A 22,312-nucleotide genomic window follows, 5' to 3' on the forward strand; every position below is an offset into this window, starting at 1 on the left:
GTTGGGGGAGAGGGAGGAGGCAAAAGGAGTGCAAACAAAGTGGTGGTGGAGGTAATCTCCTTTCAGTATTTTGCATGTCTGGGGTGAGACTTATTAGTGGCCCCAGCCTGGTGATGTGACCTGAGTATGCCAAGGAGGCGGGGGGGTTGGGTGTCAGGCTATAAAAGGCAGCGGCCAACACGCAGCATTGTGTCCAGGGCTGCTCTGCAGCTGTGAATGTCAGTCCCCACAGTGGCAGGCTCCGCTAAATGTCTGTTGTCGGTATGTCTGTGCATATGAGGACCCTCGTTACTCGCTGCGTATCTGTGTCAGTATGGATGGTGATGCTAGGAAGGACAGGCTTACCAGGAAAAGCAGTCTCATTCAGTAAAAAGAGGCAATGCCAGCTCAGAGCCTGTTGCTTTCATTCAGAGCCTGAATTCATTCTTCTGAGACGTGTTTCACAAAGGAGCTTGGAGAACTCTCAGTATCTCAGGGTGAAAAAAGAATTGCTTTTTTATAAGAGCATAATAAAAGGCCACATGTTTTAAGGCTACTTTGATTATTAGCATGCAGAACCCTTCTCCTTAAAAGCCCAGTCCTACAGGCTGCCATGGGAGGTATCGCATTGACTAATGCAATTTTGGGGAGGGGGGGAAGGTCAGTGCTTTGAGTGTAAGCCTTCATGGTGAAAAAGCCTTCATGGTGAAAAGCTGTGGGAATGCTAGGATATAAGAGCTGTAGCTGAGACTAAAGTCTTATTTGAAACTAATAAAAAATTGCATTTATTTCGATGCAGAGAGAATATATTTTAGCATATTTCTTTGGTGCTAAACTAACTTGGCATTTTCTGTAGAGAAGTAATCCATATTCTGTCCTCAGAGGAATTTACTTAGATATTTTTCGATAGGAACTTTGTTAGACTGCTAAAAATTTCAATTGCTTCTTCATAGTAACACCAGAATATTGCACTTAACAGAAACAAACCTTTACATCCTGAATAGCAGGAGAAGGCAGTCCATGCAGGGACCTTTTTTAGACAGGATTAAAACAAAGGGCCATTTTAATAGTCCAGATCCCCTGGCTTTCTGTTTCGTTCTGAATTCTCTGGGGAAAGAGGCATAGAGCATCTGTAACGGAGGGGGTTGGGATTTGCGTCTGTCTTTAACACTGGGCTGCAGGGCAAGGGGCTTTCCTTTTCCCAGTTTTTGTCCTCTCTCTATTCCTGGATCTGTACTGTAAGTAGCCCAAAATTCAGTGTCACAGCCTCCACTTTTCTACAAAGAAAGAATGGAAAGGGCAATATAAGGAGAACAGCTTCAATGCCTGGCTGTTGAAAGTGAAGGGAGAAGCCAGGCTTAAAAGTAAAACCATAATTTGTGCTTGTAGGCATATGGGAGATTTCAAAACTTCATATTGGTCATCTCTCACCCCATACTGGTTTCTTGTCTCCAGCCTGAATGCTGAAACAACGTCTCTTGTCCTCTTCTTAATCTTTTTACTTTACACATGGGGTCATATTCAGAGACCTCAAAGCGCCTAGTTTACATACAGCCTACTCATATTTTTGATATATGCAATTAAAAAGTATTTAGAAGCAAGGAAACCCTCCGCAGAGTGTCCAAGGAAGTAGCTTTAAGACATATCATTTCACAGTGCCACACTTGTGGCAGAGTGGAACCAGGTCTTCTGGTTCTGAGTCTTTTCTTTAGCCACAAGAATTGCCTTCCACCAGGCATTTCTGCAATGTTTATGAATCCACAGTAGCTAAACAGCTTTCTTGATTGCCTGTAAGCTTTTTCTGTTAACTCATTAGGCTCAGACCATCTGCTAGCATTGAAGATGTTCATTGTATGTTTTTTGTAGGGCTGTTGTCTTGACAGCACTCCAAAGTGCTGCCAATATCACAGTCGCAGTAGTACTGGAAATGCTACGAGATCAATGGGCTTGGAGGTACGAGTGGAAAGTTTGGGACTGCTCATTCTCCTTTACATAAAAAAGGTTAAAATTTAAAAATAACATAATTGCATTAGTTGGCAAAAAGGTAACCATTATTAGCTGTATTAGTTCAAAACTAGGCTCAGAGGCTTGGTACCTTACGGATGGTAATGAGCAAAATAATTTCTTTTGGCTTGATGTCACTTGAGCAGATGAACTGCAGTGCTTTGTTTGGATGTTTGAAAACTGGCGAGATCTACAAATACGCCTTCCAATGTGGCATCCCCATCACACATGCCTGTGAAGCGCTGATAGTCACCTGCCTTGACAATTAGTTGCAATTGATGCAGAATTCAGGATGGGCTTCAAAAACCATTTTTGTTATCAATGAATATCTCTAATAGCATGAAGGAGATATTAGAGTATTCGTTGTGTGCTCTGCATCCTGGTGAGACAGGTCAGGACTACTGCGTGCAGTTCTCAACTCCTCAGAGCTGGGCTCTTCTGCACGTTGCAACGCACGCAAATTGCACTCCATAAGCAAGGACACAACAGACATTTTGTAAGGAATTTAGTGCTTCTCTGTGGGGAAAATGCTTTTGGGTTTAAGTTTAATTTGTGAATACTTCAAAGGATATGGCTTATAACCAGCATGACTTCTGTTCTTTATGGCTGCTTAAAAATGGTGAAATATGAAGGACTGTTGATATGCATTAGAAACTGGCATTTTATATCATTCACTCTTTGGAAAAGTGAATGAAGCAGGAAATGTGTTGCATCTCACAACAGGGAAAATTATCTTTCCCATTACAGAATAGAGAAGAGTTTAGTGTTTCTCTTAGGCATATTATGATCTCACTCAGTAACCGAGTCTGGGAAGTTGCAGTGATACATCTACTGGCATTTCTGTGGCAAATTAAAGAAGGAGTTGTCATGTACTCTGCAAAGGAATGTGGGCAGGCAGCACATCGTCCAATTCCTTTACATATAAGGTAATCTCTTAACTCTCTCTCAGAGGAAAGTGCTATAGCAGCCTTGCTATCTAGTCAGGTTTGGATGATACACATCTACATTTCTCTGTCTTTGAACAGGCACGATTTCCAAAGCTAAATAACAGTCTTACAAGCAGAAGAGCTAGTGTTCGTTCTTCTCGTTGGTAACTCTGCACTTGCAACTGTGGTTTTTTTTTTTTAGTACGGCTTTAATATAAAGCAATTTTTTTCTAGTAAGTATTACAGTCCATAAAAATCTAACAGCCTGGAATAATTTAATACAACAACAATGAAAAACCCCAAGTTATTTAAAATTTTTTTTTAGATACGTGTGAGTTTTTAGCCTATTTCTTAAAGAAAAGGGAGTTATGTAGGTAGCCTGTCCTCTGGTTGTCTCATCACCGGTCAGAACTTTGGAAACCGCTGTCCACTTCAACCAAATTTGGACGAAGGATGTCTCAAAGATGATTAAGTTCCCACAAGTTTGATGAAAACTGGCATTCAGAAGAGAAGAGAGACCCAAATGAAAGTGTCCTCGGAGGGACAGGGGGGCAGCTGTGTGTGTTCTCTGTGGCAGCAGCTGGCAAAGCGGTGTGTATGGTGTAGCCAACCGGCATGTGTTTAGCTCCAGATCAGCCACAGCATGTCATATCTGTTATTTGGAGGATATGTCATAAGACATAAAAGGGGAAGTTGGTGTTATTGTGGTGGGGAGAGGAAGGGGACACGAAGTACAAATCCATAGCAAATTAGACTTCGTAAGTTCTGTTGCATACAAAGAAAATGGGAGGTTTTTTAATTTTTTGAAACATGCAGTAAAGCCTCAATGAGAAGTCTGTTCTTTGTATACCTTTACAAAGTATTTTACTCAAACTAATTCTTGTAAAGCTTTGAATGAATTGTTTTCCCTTCTGATGGCCAAAATGCAAATTGCATGATGTATGGATATATGCACATTAATGAAATTGCGACTATACATTTGGCAGCTGTGGAAAATTTGTGCGTTAGAGAAGAGAGTGGGGTGGAGGAAACACTGTTAAATCCTGTACCTTTGGTTTGCTTTATTGACAAGACTGTACCCTCAAAACATAAAATATTGTTACATAGTCCTAGAGCAGATGTTTATTATTCCACTATAGGTGTGAAGTATTGTAGGCAAATGCTTCTTGCAGCCACAGAAGGGTACTGTCACTGTTCAGGTTGACAGGAAGAGTAGAGCAGCGTGTTGGCTGCCATTTATTACTTCCGAAATTTGTTGTCTGTGGATCAGCAGAAGTTCGCCATTGCTGTGTTAGGAGGATGAGATTCTTACGGAGTTACCTGTCACTATTCTTCTTGAAGGGGTTTATCTGTGCACTGCTCCAGCCTGGCAATGTTTCCTGTGTGATAATTAACGAGCACAGTAAGAGGCAATACCTGTCAAGGCCTTTGAAATGTATTTTAAATGGATAGGATCCCACCGATAATGAGTTTTCCACTCCTGTCAGTCACTGTGGTGACGTGGGCCCACACTGAGTGGCATAACTGCTCACAAGCCAGTAGATGGTGCCAAGGGGATGTTTTACGCTAACACTGCAAGACCTTCAGTTGAGAAGCCCCAGTTCTGGGTAACTGAAGCTCAGGAGGCACAAACAGATGTGAACAAGGTTCTGTGCCCTCCCGGCAGGCACATCCTGCTCTTGCGTTTCTGAAAGTTGTGAGTGAGGCTCGAGGAACACAAGAGGACGGATGTGATCACCACCCCTGGGTGCAAAACATGCTCCAAGGCAAAGGATTCCTTCAAGCTTTCCATGTTTTTCAGCCCATAAGGCTGTGTAATAAATTGACAGGTTCAAGTTGTTGTTGCTGAGGTTTCTTGTTTTGGATTTTTGTACTTTTGGAGTAAAGTTGAGCACTTAAAGTATGCAGGGCATATGCAGGAAGGATGCATATGAACAAATGTGTGCTGTTTTTCTGCAATTCAAAATTTATCCCAGCAGAAAAAGACAAAGAAATGCAATTATGTTGTGCTCTGAGTTACGTTGAATAGTCTGTACTGCAGTGGGTGGGAGAAGGTCTGCCTGACAACTAGTGTGTTTAGCCTGTTGTCTGACCAGTATTTTAAACCTGACCATTGTGTGCTGTGAGCCTTACTCTGCAGATTTAGCCTTGACAACTCATTTTTTTGTGTTGCTTGTGTTCGATGCTGCAGACAGGATATCACAGAGGTATTGGAAAGCTTTTTACATATATGTGCAGTACCATTTTCAGCTTGGACATTTCAAAGTTATAGCCCAACTAAATGCAGCAATTGAGACTGTTGTAGCTGTTTTGATTAGAGATACCTGAAACTGAAGTTGGTGTGCTTACAGGTATGGATAGCTATACATTTATGTCCTTACAGATACAACAGTATAGTTTACTCCCGTAACTACCTTTGTGCTAATATAACTGCGTCAGCACTAGAAAATGTTCTGGTTTAGTGGTACCAGTTTCAAACTGAGGTAGGTAACACAATGAAGTCACTGTGTTCCCAGGCCTTTGTTTTGCAAATAGGCAGGGGGTAATCCTCTTATTTATTGGATAACAAACTTTTAGAGATGGTAACACAAATTATTCAATAGCAGGTGCAATCCTAACTACCTTAGAAAAGGACTCCTCGTGAGCTCAGTACTGTGTTGTAAGTCCCAACATAGAGGAGTTGTTTGCCTGCTGAGTTGTCCTTTTCCTATAGCTCCTGGGATGTGTGATTTTATTTATCGATAGACTTATTTATTTATTTATTTATTTATTTTAGAGGAAGGAAGGCCCCATGTAGCCTTAGGAAGATCACACAGATGTAACTAACACAAAGTTACTCCTTTCTTCCAGCAGTGCGATCAGTTGACAAGGGTGTTTGTTACCAGATTGTATTATTTTAAAGTTGGGTTAGAATGTATGTGGGATAGTGTTAATTAGAGTAAAATTAGGTATTTTAGGATGTCTGTGTGTGATAACACATTTTTCACATGCAAACTGAGCAATCAAACCTTCTATAGTCTTTGTCTTACAGGTGAGAAGTAGGTTTTCTGATAGTATAGCCTAAGGGGCAAATAATTCAAGTTAAAATGCCTGTAGCACCGCTCCCTAAGCTTAAAAATTGGTAACATTTGCATAAATCCAAGTAAAAATGTCATGAAAATAAATGTCAAATGCATGTTATCTTACAGTTACTAATTATATTGCCATAGTATATTACTTTTCTTCTTGTGTGATTTTATTCAGTTTTGGATTTCAATGATCCCTTCAGTACTGAAGTTAAGCCAAGAATCCTGCTCATGGGATTGAGAAGAAGTGGGAAGTCTTCCATTCAGAAAGTTGTCTTTCACAAAATGTCGCCAAATGAGACTCTCTTCTTGGAGAGCACAAACAAGATCTGCAGAGAGGATGTTTCCAACAGCTCCTTTGTCAACTTTCAGATATGGGATTTTCCTGGGCAAATTGACTTCTTTGACCCTACGTTTGACTATGAGATGATTTTCAGAGGCACTGGAGCACTGATATTTGTTATTGATTCTCAGGTAAAAAAAGGGGGTTTAAGCTACCTTTTTCTTTTCTTCCTTCAGCAATAGACAAATGGGTTGAAAAGCAGAGATTTTTTCAAAGCAAATAACTTACATCACAAACACACATTAAGAGAAAGTAATTAAAACTTGAAGAGCTGCTTGGTTATTTTTAATCTCTCTGTGCAGTATGTTCAAAAGTTAACTAATTTGCTTTAACATCTCAAGGTTCTTGCTCAGACTCCTAAGTGCTGACAGCATGAGATTGGTGCACATGCTGGATGTAGACTCAGGCTTCTGCTTATAAGAAATTAAAAAATTAAGCTGTTGTTGAACTGTAGTATTATCTAAAAGTAAGTATCATAAAAATTTATATATATTTTTAAGAACTTTCCTACAGTTGTAGCTTTTCTTTTTCCTTCATTAGGATGATTATATGGAAGCATTAGCTCGGCTGCATCTTACTGTGACAAGAGCCTATAAAGTGAATCCAGATATCAACTTTGAAATCTTTATCCATAAAGTGGATGGCTTATCTGATGATCACAAGATTGAAACGCAAAGAGATATTCACCAGAGGGCAAATGATGACCTTGCAGATGCTGGATTGGAGAAGATTCACCTCAGGTGAGAAAAGCTGCTGTGCAGAGAATCCTAAAGAGGAAAGCGGCTTATTTGACAAGTTATCATTTTCTGTTCTCTTGAAGTAGCAGGCAACAAGCTTTTGATATATGAAGGAAAAGGATAACAGAGACATTGCATTTGACCTGAGCCAAACAAAGTATCTTATTTCTGATTGCTGTCTTGGAGGGAAAGATGGATAGGAGATGTGCTTAAAAACAAATGACAAATATGCCAGAGTCCTACCAGTTTTTGCTGCAGCTGCTGTCTTGAAATAAGTTGCTTGGACAGTGGCAGCAACCAGTAGAGCTCCAGCCAATAGAGTGTATATGTTACCTACATCACTTTTGCCTTCTTTGAAACCTGTCTGCCTCACAGTCCCCTCCCAGTCACTAGTCCTCACTTGCTGCAGCCTGCTTGGAGCCACTTGGGAAGACAGGTGCTGTATCTTTGCCTTATGTCTGCTGATAAAGCAGATTGTTGTAGCAATTAATGAAAAATAATGGACTTCTGCAGATTGGGAACTAGAGGACATCAAGTTGTTGTGTCTTTTGTAGCACTTAAAGCCAAATACAAATATATTAAAGAGAGAGACCTGCTCCGTGAACATGACAGCTCTTTAGAGCTCTTAACTTGATTGCATCATTGCATTGTTAAATGGGTCCACAGCTTTCAAAAAGTGGATCACAACAGGCAGTAATATTCCTTTCCTGCAATTTGAAAAATATTTTCGTAAGAATACCAAGGTGGGAGTTGCATCATGAAGTTCTACACTGAGGTCTAGTTTGCAGTGTCTAGGGTTTTTCTGTATAGAAATGAAGTCCTATGCTTCAATCATAACATGTGACTTTTGATCACAAGAGGTAATTGCATAAGTGTAGGCACTTGCTGTTTGACAATATTTCATTTCACTCGTATTATGAAAGGTACATCATGTTCACAGTATGTGGCTAAAAGGAAAATGTGGTGACGTTTTTTTCCAGCTTTTATCTGACAAGCATATATGATCATTCTATATTTGAAGCATTTAGCAAAGTGGTACAGAAACTGATTCCACAGCTGCCAACACTGGAAAACCTGCTTAACATCTTTATTTCAGTAAGTACTTGTTATATACTTTGTCTGTAGATCCAGCTATGTCCAACATGCATGTTCAGATATTCTGTTTGCTGCCTTCTGAGAGATTATGAGCACTGTGAACTCTCAGAGAAATGATCAAAACTTAGTTGAAATGCACCCATGTGCAGCTTGGCCTCACCTCCCTGTCTATTAAACAGTGTTGCTGAGCTGCTGAGATACTCACAGTATTTCCTGAATCACATAAAGTGGGTTAGCAGCCATCACTTTTCCGCTCATACATTAATCTGAATGTTGCAAAGGTCTGTGCTGTGTGCATTTGTTTAAATAATACTTAAAATTCGTGTAAATAAATTCTTAAAGGAACATCATCTAGTCTGACCTCTTATGTAGAGCTTCCTAGAATTAATTCTACTTTGTATCGAAGTTTAACCCACTTAAGAAAATCTTCTGTTCTCTTGAAAGTTTTAGAGGTAGAGTCCATTGCAACTTTCACAGCTTCCATAGTTACTCCCAAGGCCAGTTAGAGAGCTTTGTATATCCAGTGGCTTGTTACCACTGTGGAGGTAATTGCTTGCTCCACTGTTCCTGTATGTGTGGTCCCTTCCTCTCCTTTGTACTGGTTCTGATGCTCGCCTGTTCCCTCATGGAGTCACTATGACACACACTAATGCACTGTTTAATTTAGTTAAAAGCAGGTCATGGAGGAGTCCAACATCCTCTTGTTTTGGCACACGATAAAGGATGGGAAAGTGTGGCCATGAGCAAAGGGGAACACAGTGAGTAGGTTGTGAAAAGGGGGAACTCCCCATTTTGGTGGTCGTTAAGTCAGGTCATAGCAGCTCCTGAAACTGCACCCTTTCTCACAGTATTCTAATTTTGCACCTTGCATCTAGCATTAACTTGTCAAGCTTCAGTTTCCAAGCAAGATATTTTGTTGTGCCTTTTTTGTGATTTTGAAGTAATGAAATTATTTAATATCATTCAACAGCCTGTAAGATAAAATTAGACTTCACAGTTTCTCAGTGTAGGGTGTGAAAATGAAGAGAGAAAAAAGTTGGATGTGTTGTTGAAAGGGAGAGCTAGGATTAGAGGAAGGTCTTTCCAAAACTTATTCTCTTACTATTAAGTAACAAGTGATGCTATTTTATAATGAATGGTTTGTTACAAAGATCTGTTTCTACCAAAATGGCTGAACTGTATACCAGTTATCATCCAGTCTCAAATTCCACATAGGACAGAAAGGTAATGAAGGAATGATGACAACAGTTCTGGAGCAATTGGATATTGAATATGCTACAAAGTCTTAAAGAGAAGACTGTCTGAACGATAGTCCTGCTTGTGCCAGAGTCACCCCAGTCACTCATATTGTGAGTCAGATCTCTGTATGGGGTCTCCTCACTGTTTGGAGTTGGTGAAGAATTTGTACCAAACCACTGGATGAGTCGAGCACGAGCTTCTTCCTGAATGACTGATGACAGTTGCTTGTGGGTCTGGAACACCCAGAAGGCAGCTCCAATAATATCTAGAATATCAAATATAGTTTGTAAGGAAGAACAAATCTTCCAAATGAATGGGAAGTCCAAAAAAGTGAGAGGTATGCTATTCCCCCAAGTCAGTAGGGAAAACAGTCTCAGGCTGTTTCTTAGCTCGAAATAGAGCAAAATCCAGTTTGTTAATGACCTATAGCAAGGTTTAGCTGCATCACTATGTCCTCCATGCTTGCTCTCTGTTTTTACGAGTATCTTCTATGTGTAGACAGGAGACTCGGAATGACTCTATTTGCAACCACAGGAAGACTAAACATCATTCTCCGGCATAGAATTAGTTAGCAGGTGCCTCTTTACTTTCACAACTTAGTGACAACAAATCCTGACATGGATTTTGGTCATGCCTTACTTCAGGAAGCCAGTGTGCTGGATATCAAAGTGTGGGTGTATTGGTGTTCTAGTTTGGGTTTTGCAACAATATTCATAAGGATTTGCTTTCATTTATGCCATGAAGACTTCCAACGTGAAAAGCTGATGATTACAAAAATAGACCTGTGATCACTCTTAAGTTCACAGCAGGTTTTTGCCTAACTTTGTAGTGCCAGTGTGTTAGGTTGTACGTTTGAGGAACCATCAGTGTGATAATACTGCTTCTACATTCTTTAATGTAACTGCTTGTAAAGCATAAAATAACAGTTGGTTAGGCATTCAAAACCCCTGTAAATCTTACCTGACTAACACTCTTATCAGCTTCATATAGAAGGATGTCTGTTTTTTAATTACTGTGGCCTTACCAAGCAATCCAGTTGTGTGATACAGGAATGCGGATTTTCATTCTAGGGTTGTTGGGGGTTTCTTGGAGGATGTTAAAAAGTATGTGTTAAAAACAATGAGTTATCATGGTAAAAATAAAATTAAGTACAGGTTTTTTTATTTAATGATTTAAATTTCGTAATCTGTAATTCAAATGTAGTATTTAAAATTAAAATTAATTCACTAAATCTGCTGTTTGCCACAAGGCTTGTTTAAATAACTGTCCAAAATTCATTCTTAGCTGTAAGTCACTGGTGATATCCTGTAAGTTCTTTTAAAAATTACTTTTTTAGGGACAAAATCTGGCTTACTTTTCATACTTTCAAGAAGGAAAAAGATAGGCCCATTTACCTAACCTAGAAATTGGAGTAATACTGCCAGTTTTACTGAACCCATTCCATTTAAAGAATAGCAACTGCCTTCTACTTTATCAAACCCAGTATAGTTGAGAAGCATGCTTTGAATTTCAACTAACTCGTGGTTTTTACCTATCCAAAATAAAATCTCATATATTCATTGCAGAAGATTTTTCGCAATGACTCTCTTGGTTCAGGTTAGCCAAGGAGTACTCTTACGTCAATTCAGAGTGCTTGATAGAGCTTCTAGCGCATGTTGCATCTTCTTTGCAGACTGTAGGGTTGTGTCCGAGATGACTATTGCTTGTTCTGGCCCTGCTCTCATTGACATCAATGGCAGCATTTCATTCAGTTGCATAAGGCAGCTGTTGGCCTTTGTTTCTCTAACAAGGAACCCTCCTGCTCTAGTAACAGAAACAGCTGATTTCTTATTGTTATTTTCCTTGACTGAGCATTAATGATATGTCTCTTTGAATAGTATTTTTCATCCACTGTTTCGTGGTTTTTTATGACTTGTAATTATTGTTTGTACTGATATTTGTTTTTCCTTGAGCAATTTTGTCACAAACAAATCCTTTGCTTTTTCAGTTAAAGTTGTACTAAAAACCCTGGCAAATGAAATCTGTGAAGTCATGTGGGTACAATTTAGTGGTTAGTGCTCCTGGCGGTCCATCCTATCCTTTTGCCGAGGTTTCTGTCACCGTACAAAGTTCGACAGAAGCGAGTATGTGCCAGTTTCCCAGCAGGTCCTACCACGATGTATTAGTTTCAACTGAAAACAAGCATGGTTTAAGTTAAGACACCAAGGTCTGCCTTACCAGCAGGCATAACTGCTAGCATGGCAAACATCTCAAGATGGAAACCTTTTAAACTGTCACTGCAAGTACAGGCAGGCTGCAGCAGCTGGAGTTCTGAGATGGAAAAATCACTTCTCATTGTTAAATGTTACTATATTGTCACTGGCATCTTAATAATTTAGGGTACATCTTACCTGTACAGCTGAAATTATGACTATGTCTCTCTTTATATAATACAAACTTTATAATCGACTCCTCATGAATGACACTACAGGGCTCGAGTTCCAACTTCTTTTGTCTAAAATGACTTGTATTTTCAAATATGTATTTTGGCAATGAATTACAGCTATATACTTATGTGATATTTACAGCTGAATCTTGTGATTAATCTTATTTGACAGCATCTGTTGAGGTATGTGAGGCGCTGTCAGAATTATTATTTAAAAATTAAGATTACAAAACTATCATGTGTGGCCAGAATAACCAATATAAATATGGATGCATTTTTGTTCTTAGTGCTCAAAGAACATAGACTCATAGAGCCATGTAGGCTGAAAGGGACCTTTAGAGATCAGCTCCTGCTCAGAGTCAGACCAGTTAGAGCAAGTTGCTCATGGCTGGGTCCAGTCCAGCTTTGTGTATCTCCAGGGATGGAAACTCTACAACGTCTGAGGTCAGCATGCTCCTAGTGCTTCACCACTCTCATGCTAAACTTTTTTTTCTTGTATCAAGTCAGAATTCCAGCTTGTGCCTTTTGTCTCTTGTCCTTCAACACTGTAGCTCTGAGAAGAGTTTGGCTCCGTCTTCTGTGCACCCTTACATTAGGTATTTGTAGATAGCAATGAGCCTTCTCTTCAGGCTGAACAAACCCAGTTCTTTGAGGCTCTCCTTGTACATCTTGTGCTTCAGCCCATGTACCTAAAATATTCTCCGTGTATATTTTGTTTTGGATATTTCTTTTATTAATGAATTACTGAAATGTGCCACTCATGGAGTCTTTTCCGTAAGGAAATGCAAGAAATTCACCTCTATACTCTGTTATTATTGATGGGTGTTCCCAGCCCTAGTTGTGTGTGCAATAGTAGCAGAAGTAAGCCTCTTTAAGAAGAAATGCCCAAAATATTGCTGGCCATTGTTCAATAGCATACCTAGGGTTGAAATTTTTCTACCTATTTTGGGAAATTTGGAAAGTAGGAGGATCACGTTAGTCTCTTAACTAATTGTTAAATGGTTGACTTAAGAAAGAAGAAGAAGAAAAAGGAAAAGTTCTGTAACTACAAAGGAAGCTGAAGCTATTAAAACTTGTTAGGGGTTTTCAGTGTGTTTTTGGGTAGTTACAAAACTGCTGTGGCAGCAGTCCCAAACCATGTTAAAAAGGGAAGCCCATATATGGAGAAAATTCGGTTTGATGGGAGAAAGTTGATCCTCTTCCTTGTATAGTTGATTCTGAAGCATATTTTATAGCTCGAGCTTTAGCAATACTGGGAAATTACCCTTTTTGTTCATGCTGGGACAGCTGCCCAGGTGCAATCCCTTGATATCAGCAAGCAAAGCTACTGTTTTCAGTTAAACAGTACACATTTTTTTCCTCTTTTTTTCCAGGAAGCAGAGGCTTACGGCAGTTTACTTATCTACACAAAGAGTATGAGCTAGCATTCCTGGCTAGCAGCTGAGAGCTGTGAATACGATACATCTCTAGTAAGGAGGGAGTCTTAATCAGCTTGGCGGGATGACAGGAACATAGCTGTCATCACATTAGCAAGCCTTAGCGTTATAAACATGGCTTTAACCACCAATGCTACATGAAAACTGAAAGAGCACCATCAAAATACTGGTCTTTCTCCTGTGATCCCAAAAGATGTTCTAAGGAACCAGACAGTAAAACAACTACAGACCCCGATGAGACAATGTCTCAATTTCCTTGAGAAAATAGTTCCTGAACACTACTGCCGCCTTTGTCCATCAACTTTTTCTTTTCCTTGTTTCTACCTTCTTACATGTCCAGCTAGAATAACTTTAAATTACAGCTCCCTTTTTATGTCCATTGTTAGAATCAAAAACCTAAAAGCTTGATCTTGGAAGATTCCTTCCCCCCGCATTTTCCCCCCTGTAATCTCTCCACATGTTTTCCAGAGAGGGGAAGTTTGGGAGTGTAACTTGGCATTATGGCTGCTCAGAGGCAGAAACTGTTCGAAGGTCTGTGAGCATCATGGTTTGCTACAAATACAACAGTGCTGTATATACGGTTCTTTTAAAATTAGCTTGATTGCAGTTTAACTTCCACTTCTTCAGCCTAGATTTTTGTATAGCAGGCAAATAGGGGAACAAAAAAGCTTGGTATTAATTTGAAAACATGGCTTCCATTTTATTTTTCTTTCTTTTTTTCTTAAATAGAATTCTGGGATTGAAAAAGCATTTTTATTTGATGTAGTCAGTAAGATCTATATTGCAACGGACAGTACTCCAGTGGATATGCAAACTTATGAGCTCTGCTGTGATATGATAGATGTTGTGATTGACATTTCTTGTATATATGGGTAAGTAAATTGTTAATGTTGTTCATAAAATTGTGTACCTAGAATCTGAATGGCCTCAAAATTAGAACGATGTAGGTATAAACAATAATGAGAATGTGTAATTTGTCTGGACAGGGAAGAAGGAGGAAATGGCAGGCCTCTGAGGTACAGATTCCCTGCCCAGCCTCTTCTGTGAACACCTTCCTCTTTCTATGCTAATAATTTTATGTGGAGAAAGGACTGGGAAGTAACCAACCTAAAATACGAGGAAATATTAACATTAACTTCTTGTTCCCCACGGACAAATTCAACTGAAGGATGCCTCCCATTTAAAAAAAAAAGTGAGGCCATATTTAGTTTTGTTTACTTTAATAGCTAGTGGCCTCTACTGGCCTCAGAGAGCTGTTTCACTCTTGCTTCAGTTCTCTGTTCATCCTCTTTTCTCTACATGACCTTTGTGGGGGTTTTTTTTTCAGTTTCCCCTCCTTATACATTAGCAACTGGAGATCTCCTGGGGTAGCATGTACATCTCCTCGCAATTTACACTTTAAATGGCTTGGCCCTTGACCAAGTGTAATGCCAGCTATTCCTGGGAAAGGCAGGGGCACATTAAGAATTAGTGCGTTAAGATTCATAGACTTGGAGGCCAAACCACAGCGTGCTTAGAGTGTGGTAGTCTTTGGTAGCCTTGCATTCTTACCCATTGATAGGCTTCTTGCACTCTTGGAGAAGGTACGAGGGAGAATCCTAGTGCAAATGTGCACTAAGCATTAGAACTTCAAAAGAACCACAAATTGTTGAATACCTTTCTAAAATTTCTTAAGTTTGTATATTCTACTGTATGTTTCAGATTTTGGAGTTGGTCACTTCAGTAACTGTACAAGAACTTGTGTTTTACAGAGGTATACCATAAAGGATGCTGATTCTGTGGCAATTTTTTTGTACAGAGAAAGATGCTGCTGTGTAGTTCAAAAGACTATGCATTTAATTATTATCTGTACCACACCACTAGTGGGGCTCTCTATTCACAAAATGTCACTCTGCCACTGTCTTTGTGTAACCATGTAGCATTTATCACCAGAAATCTGCTTGCTGTGTTTTTAGCTATACACTAAAGACATGATACTATAATTAATTTCTTGTCCTCTGTTCCTGGAGCATCTGTGGAACTTACTACCTTAATATATTATTGATACTAATTGTTCTGCGAGGTTGGTGATAACTACCCATTTAACAAGATCTGTGTGTGCATTCAGGAATGAGGGTAAAATTACAAGGTACAAAACTAATACAGTGATTATCATGACATATCATCTGTGAAGGAGAAATCTCTTCTCATGATATGATGTTGCAAAAGCCAACATCTCATGAGGAAAGTCTCATGATGGCTTAAACTATCCATCAGCTGCTACTGCTCAAGCAAGGTTACTAGATTTGGAATTATCAGTACAGACTTACTGGTTCACATGTTTTAGATAAAGTCATAATATAGTGCATTGATTAAAAGAAAACAGACAACCTTGTGGTAAATGGTTGGCAGCTAATAGATGAAAAAATAAGGCTCCAGTTCAGGTACTTGGCAATGAAACAATCTGATTTCTAGCCCCAGATCTAAGATTTGGTGTGTGATTGGATAAATGATTTAATCTCTATGTCTTCTTAGTTTATGTAGTGTGTCATTTGAAGAAGAGCCTCCCTGAAATGTTAAAATGTAAATTTCATGAAGTTTGAGATTATCTGGTGAAAGAACCAATGTGGAAGTATTTTTGTTAGTTCATCTGGTGGCTTATCTTTTCTTGTTTGTTTGTTTGTCTGTTTGTTTGAATATTGCCCTTAGGCTTAAAGATGATGGCACTGGAACTCCTTATGACAAAGAATCAATGGCAATCATAAAACTGAACAATACAACTGTCCTTTATTTAAAAGAGGTGACAAAATTCCTTGCTCTTGTTTGTTTTGTCAGAGAAGAAAGCTTTGAGAGAAAAGGTATTTTTTCCTTTTCTAGTATCGCATTACTTTTCTCTTATATTAGCGAGTTGATGGATAACTGTGGTTGTCATTAGCTGATAACAGTTTCTAGCTGTATCACGAGTATTAAAGGTAAGTACAGCTTGGTAGAGCTTACATAACATGTTTAAAGGCATGAGGTATTTGTGCTGGCATTAAGATAAGATGGAATCATAAATGTATTTCACAACTTTCTGATATGAAAGCATATGAAAGTTTACATCCAGTACAGTAAAGCTTCCATCTGCAACAGTAGAATGTGTCAGTTTATCTTGGCTAACGTTGATTCGTACCTGTTGGTGCCAGCATACGCATTTGGAACAGCTTGTGTGCCATAACCAAGGGAAAATTATTGAAACTGGCTGATAGAAAGAAATATGTTTTTGCTTTTCTCATCTCTGAAAGGAGGCTTTTGAAAAGCTGCGTATTTGGGAACAAGATGGCTTTCATATTTTGCAGTTAAAGTGCATAAAATTTTTTTGTTATCTCTCTGGCCCTGGTCAAGGTCAATACTGAAAGCTTAGTTCATGATCGCTCTGCTCGCTGGCATGATGTTCACTGAGTTACTGGTCTTAGTGAAATGCCCTGTGACCAGAACTGAGCAGTGGAAGAATGAGCCATCATCTGGGCTTGTGTCCCCATCTTGTGGTACTAATTCACCAGTTGGTGTTAGTGTGTTTGTGAATGCAGTACTCATACCATGTCTGCTGGGCTGTTTGAGAGGCTAGTTAGCTTTTATATTACAGAACTTCAACTGGTTGAATTTCTCCTTAATACCCGTACCGCCTTTATTATCTATGAATGTTAGATGTGGTCACTTTCTGTTTTTTGCTGTAAGCATAAGAAGTGTTACTTTGACATACCTACTAACAACACTGTTTCAGAAAAGACACGGTGTTGAACAAACACCCATTAGGGTTTGTCCGCAACTGTGTCAGGTTGTTGTGTCTACGTAGTTTGGGACACTTAGTGCTGTAGCCTGTGCTCTTTAACCGAACAGATCTGGTTTTATAATGCAGATTAGCTTTTGGTGCCTGGTGACTTCCACATAATATTTTGTCTGAACTCTAGGGAGAGGGAGAATAATTCCTGGAAAAAAAATCAAAGTGAAACGTGGTGGATTTAAACCACTTAAAATATGTATCATCTCCTGTTAGGAAAATTGAAGTGGAAAACACTGCAGCATTTGAGTTAAGAAAGCTTATGGCATTAACCTTGAATGAGGTCATAAGCTCAGTACCAAAATTCTAAAATTATGTTGCAGTATTACATAATTGTAGCACCCAGTAAGTCTTCCAATTGACTACCAATGTGGCTTTACAGCTTTTCTGTGGGATCACATTCAGCCCACTCACATAGAAATATTATCTGCCTATTATGTATGTATGTAATCTAACAGCATGTCTATTGTGTTATTTTTCAATTACAATGTAAGATGAAATATAGCTGGCTGTTATTTGGTAATATTTCTATCAAGTATCCGTTTCAAAGCTTAAGCATTGTCAAAAAAATGAAAATTTTTTGATTACTAGATGATACTTACTTTTATTACAGTTATTCTGTAAAGCAAATTTACAAGATGACACCATATTCTAGGAAAGATTTTAATTTTCCTTGTAGTATACTGAGCACTTCTCCAAAGTTCTTATTAAGTTAAGGCTTTGTTATCTGCCAATGAACTTCTATTTGTTTTCTCTTAAGTATATTTAATATCGGACATAGTATGAAACTATAATGCTCACTGAATTATTTGTATTTATCAAACGTGCTTTTGCTTAGCACAGAAAAAAATGCCTGGAAAATTCACTAATTATGATCTCCAGAGAGACAATGTGGTATTTCACTAAATGTAGAATATAAGCAATTTTTTCATTACCTAATTTGTAAAAATGTCTTTATTAATATGGAAAACATTTCTGTCTCTGTAGGATTAATAGACTACAATTTCCATTGTTTTCGAAAAGCCATACAAGAAGTATTCGAAGTAAGAATGAAAGTAGTAAGATCTCGAAAACATCAAAGCCACATGCAAAAAAATAAAAGACCCACTCCCAATGGGACACCAAGAATGCCACTGTAACTGAGGTTTTCTGGCAATGTGGCAAACAAAGTTTTTGTGAAGTTGATGTGACTTCTGCATCTCATTGCACTGAGTGAAGAGGAAAACAAATGGGACTGATGTATTATATGAATTTTCCCTGGACGTTCAGAAAGCACTGTTTAAATATTTTTATCCAATCAGTTTTTTTCATATAGTGAGCACTTTGAGCAAAATGTTGTATATATAAGCATTGAGGTGAACACTTGTAAGAATTTTCTTAATATATGCTGTAAACCTTTTTCATGCCATATTAAGAAAAAACAGCTGTGACAGAAATACTGGGTACATAATTTGCACTTTTTCATGTTTTCCTTGTGGAGTTGGACTTTGATAAACTTGGTTTTTATGGTGATTTTGATGCATGGTGTCAGGTAAAATGTATGCTGTAGTTTATTTACCTGCTACAATCAAATTGGTTAGTAAACAATTAAGAAAACTTGGTACAATGCCTTTTAAAATTTGTGACAGCTAATACCTAACATTCATACAGATCTAATTTCGTATATTTTTCAATTTGTAAACTGAAGAATAATTTTGAAGTATTACAGCAATAAGCACCTTACCAGGGATCATAACTGGTAGGTAAATATTAGCTTTTATAAAACAGGCTTTTGGCCAAATTTCATCCGGAGTTCTCCATAACACTGGTCATGCCCTCTGTTGGGTCTGTTTTTATTATTTACCTCAGCATATACCACTAAAATACCTTTCTATAAAGATAACTGTTTTGTAAAATGGCTCTATGTTGCACTGGTATTTTTATAAGGCTTCAGAGGAGAGTGTTTTATCTGAAAGTTTGAATTTACATTGCTAAGTTTGTTTTGAGAGCCTGCACGTCTACAGTTGGCGCAGTGAAGAATCTATGTATTTCCACCCTGACGTTCTGATGTACTGATAGGGAAGTCCTAAAGATGTGAGCACTGGGTTCTGATTCCCTCTAATAGGGGTACGTCTGTGATTGAAATCAAGAAGAGACCATTAAAATGAGGTCTGGACTAGCTACCTGCTGTAGTAATCAGCATACATCACTACTTTTTGTTTTAATACTGAATGTGGGCAGACTCGCCACAGGGTCAGCGAGGACAGCAAAGCACTCTCAAACCTAAAAAGAAGTAAAACTTACTTTCTGAGTTCTGTATTCACTGGTTTTGTTTAATTAATGATACAAAATTACAAGTTGTAGCCGGAAGAGCAACTCTTTTTTTTCCCAGTCCCACTGCAAACCAATTGCATGTGCGGTCCAGCAGTGTTGTCAGCAGCTCTTGGGAGTGGGAAGAGCTTGACCCGAATGGGAGGCAGCTTGCCATACACCAGAAACAGGTAAGGGGAGCTATACCTTGCTCATTCATAACTAATCTGCCCCTAGCTGAGATAGCTCTGGAGACAGAAGGGAAGATGGAATTTGAAAGTTTTCTCTTAGCCAAGGTAAAGCATAATGCTGCATGTCCATCAGTGAGTTAAGAGCCCCCAGCGTTTGCTGGCTTCTGTTGAACAACGAGGGGTTTAACCTGTGGTAAGCAAGTCTAAATTCAATTGTGGTTTGAATGCAAATGCGGAGTCTCTGTATGCTATGTATTGACACATCTTGAGGCTCTAGTACTATACTGAATACATGAGCTGGAAGAGCCAGTTGGCACAAATGCAAAGGCTTTCTACACAAATGTCTGCCACAGCAATGGTGGGCAAGAGCCATCTTTTGACAGGTCTCCAGTACACAGGACTTTCATTGAAGGGCTGCCATAACTTCTGGCCACACATTTGTCTTTCATTTTATTAAGACCCACCATTGGGTCACAATCTCTGTCCTTCTCCCTTCACTCCTTCAGTTATAGGTGACCATGACAAAGAACACCTGCCAGGCTGGACCAGACACTGTTGGTTTTTGTTTTTCTTTTTTTTAATAAAGTATCTCATCATACTGGCTATGGTATGAATCATAACTAAAGAATGTAGTTTCCATATATTTGGCCTGAGTTCTATGTAGTCATGCATACCCTTGTATTTAGAGACTATCAGCTTATTTAAGATGATTAAGTTAGCTCTTGTAGTCCCCTCCAGAATTTGGCATAGATTATGTTGCATAATTTAGTGAAGGTGCCTTTAGCTAGCATATAAAATTTCTAATTGGATATTATCAGAGTAAGCATAATTTTTATCAGATTACTTACGTTTCAAATATATTTAATTATAAAATTGAAAGAATGTTAAAATGCATTAGCCTTACTGTTTAACTTTGGTATTTTCAGTGTAGGTGATGTTTCACTTTTGAGTAATCATTTTCTAATTAGTACCTCAGATTTTCCATGTTCTAGCTGAAGTGATTGAGCACTGAGTGAGGCATGCAAGGTTGGGTTTAAAGAACATATTATTTCAAATCTTTTGCTTTTTCTTCTAAATTTTATTGAGATTCTAGTTTTTATTTTAAAGGGATTAAATACTCCATGTGCTACAAGAGACAATTCTGACAAGGCAGTGTTGAGATACCTTTTTTAAAATTAGAAATCGTGCAAGAAGTAATCACTTCCCAAATAGTGCAGTATTTCCAAAATACTTGATCTGTGAAGTCTCCATTTTTATGTATCATCAGAGTTGCCTAGACATAGTAGGGACCATTATTGAACTAGCCATGTCTCTTTAAAACACTGGTTTAGAATAAACCCAAACCAATTTAGTATCCCACAGACACTTTAAAGTCAGGAGCTGAATAACTATTAAAACATTGGTTCCAACAACTTGTAGTTGAGGAAATAAGTAATTCAGAAGGCAGCAGCCCAGAGTACTTAATGGATTCTTTGTAGAGTTAAAATGCATCCTTGAGCATGCACTGGAACGTGGCTGTTTAAAATATAACAGTGCTGGAATGTCTTTCTAAAATTCTGTGATTACAGACGTGCTGTGCGTTAGCACAGAAGTGTAATCAATAGGACCAAAGTACTCTGATAAAGCATAATTCAAATGGATCATTTGAGATCTCATGTTTTGTGATGGAAGAATTTTTTTTTCTCAGTAAAACAAAAAATCTGAGTTTCCTTGCATGTGAAATTGCACTCCTGTGATTAAGTTTTATACTAAGGGAGTTCATTCTGTGACAGTACTGCAGTGATTTTTAAAAGAAATTTTAAAGAACCTATAAACTCCCTCCATTTTTATATGCATCATCAGATTAAGTTGAAGAATTAAAGAAAATAACCCTAAACAGGTCATCATATACAGTAGCAACTGTTTGCTTTAATGACATATTTACCGTCCCTGTCATTTGCAATAGTCATTGCAGAATATTTTTTTCTTAAACTGAGCATTGATTTTTTTCCATTTTTGTACTGAATGACATGTACGACATTATTACGTAGTGATTTTTGTTGCTGCAGCTTTATGTCTGTCCTCTTCAATGGAGCAATCAGATCATTAACACCAAAATTTCTTAATCAGATTCTAATATTCACATGTGAATTTACTCAATTACAGACAAATACATCAATGTCACCCATTTCAGCTGTGTGGAAAATGAGAAATATGCTTGGTTGGGAAATTCTTTTGGGCTCCTCTGATATGGTGGCATATGGTTGACATCCCACTTGATTTCCCACTGTATTAATATTTGCACATTAGCTCATGCACATATCTTCAAATGGCTACATTTAAAAAAGACCCTTAATGGACTGTTTCTTTTCATTTGTTTTCTCGCTAATATCTTCTGCGTTACCTTTCTCATTTTGCTATCTCTATATACATGTTGTGTTGTAAACAGGTCAGATACCCAGGCTCCTTCGTTCCTGCCAGCCTATTCTCTTTGGCTTATAAGCATTATGAGCTACAGGCTAGGTCTTGAGCAAAAAGCTACTGAAAAAATACTGAGTACAAAAATACCTAAATTGTATAAAATCCATTATGTGCTACTAACATCCTTAAAAAGATACAAGATATTTATGTAATCTTGGTATGCACACCATAAAATAAGTGTTCATATTCAAGTTACAGTTTATGTTGGCAGTCAGATTTCCAACATTTCTTAATCATCTCCAGAATATATTTTAAAAGAAAAGATTCATATAGATAAATATGTTCAGGGAAAAAAATTGATCTAATGCAGCAGTCTGTCACCAT

General features: G+C 38.3%; 1 protein-coding gene across 1 annotated transcript in view; it reads left to right on the forward strand.

Annotated features, from left to right (window-relative positions):
- The window catches only part of RRAGD (Ras-related GTP binding D), a 19,627-nt gene extending 281 nt beyond the window's left edge, over positions 1-19,346 (forward strand). The window contains exons 2-7 of the mRNA XM_009582251.1: positions 6,153-6,448; positions 6,858-7,057; positions 8,035-8,149; positions 13,979-14,121; positions 15,938-16,086; positions 18,036-19,346. Of these exons, the coding sequence (XP_009580546.1) occupies positions 6,206-6,448; positions 6,858-7,057; positions 8,035-8,149; positions 13,979-14,121; positions 15,938-16,086; positions 18,036-18,187 (1,002 nt within the window). The 5' untranslated portion in view covers positions 6,153-6,205 and the 3' untranslated portion in view covers positions 18,188-19,346. The remainder of the gene's footprint in view (positions 1-6,152; positions 6,449-6,857; positions 7,058-8,034; positions 8,150-13,978; positions 14,122-15,937; positions 16,087-18,035) is intronic.
- Positions 19,347-22,312: the final 2,966 nt, after the last annotated feature.

The sequence above is a fragment of the Fulmarus glacialis genome, unplaced genomic scaffold (genome assembly GCF_000690835.1).
Source record: "Fulmarus glacialis isolate BGI_N327 unplaced genomic scaffold, ASM69083v1 scaffold587, whole genome shotgun sequence".
NCBI lineage: Eukaryota > Metazoa > Chordata > Aves > Procellariiformes > Procellariidae > Fulmarus > Fulmarus glacialis.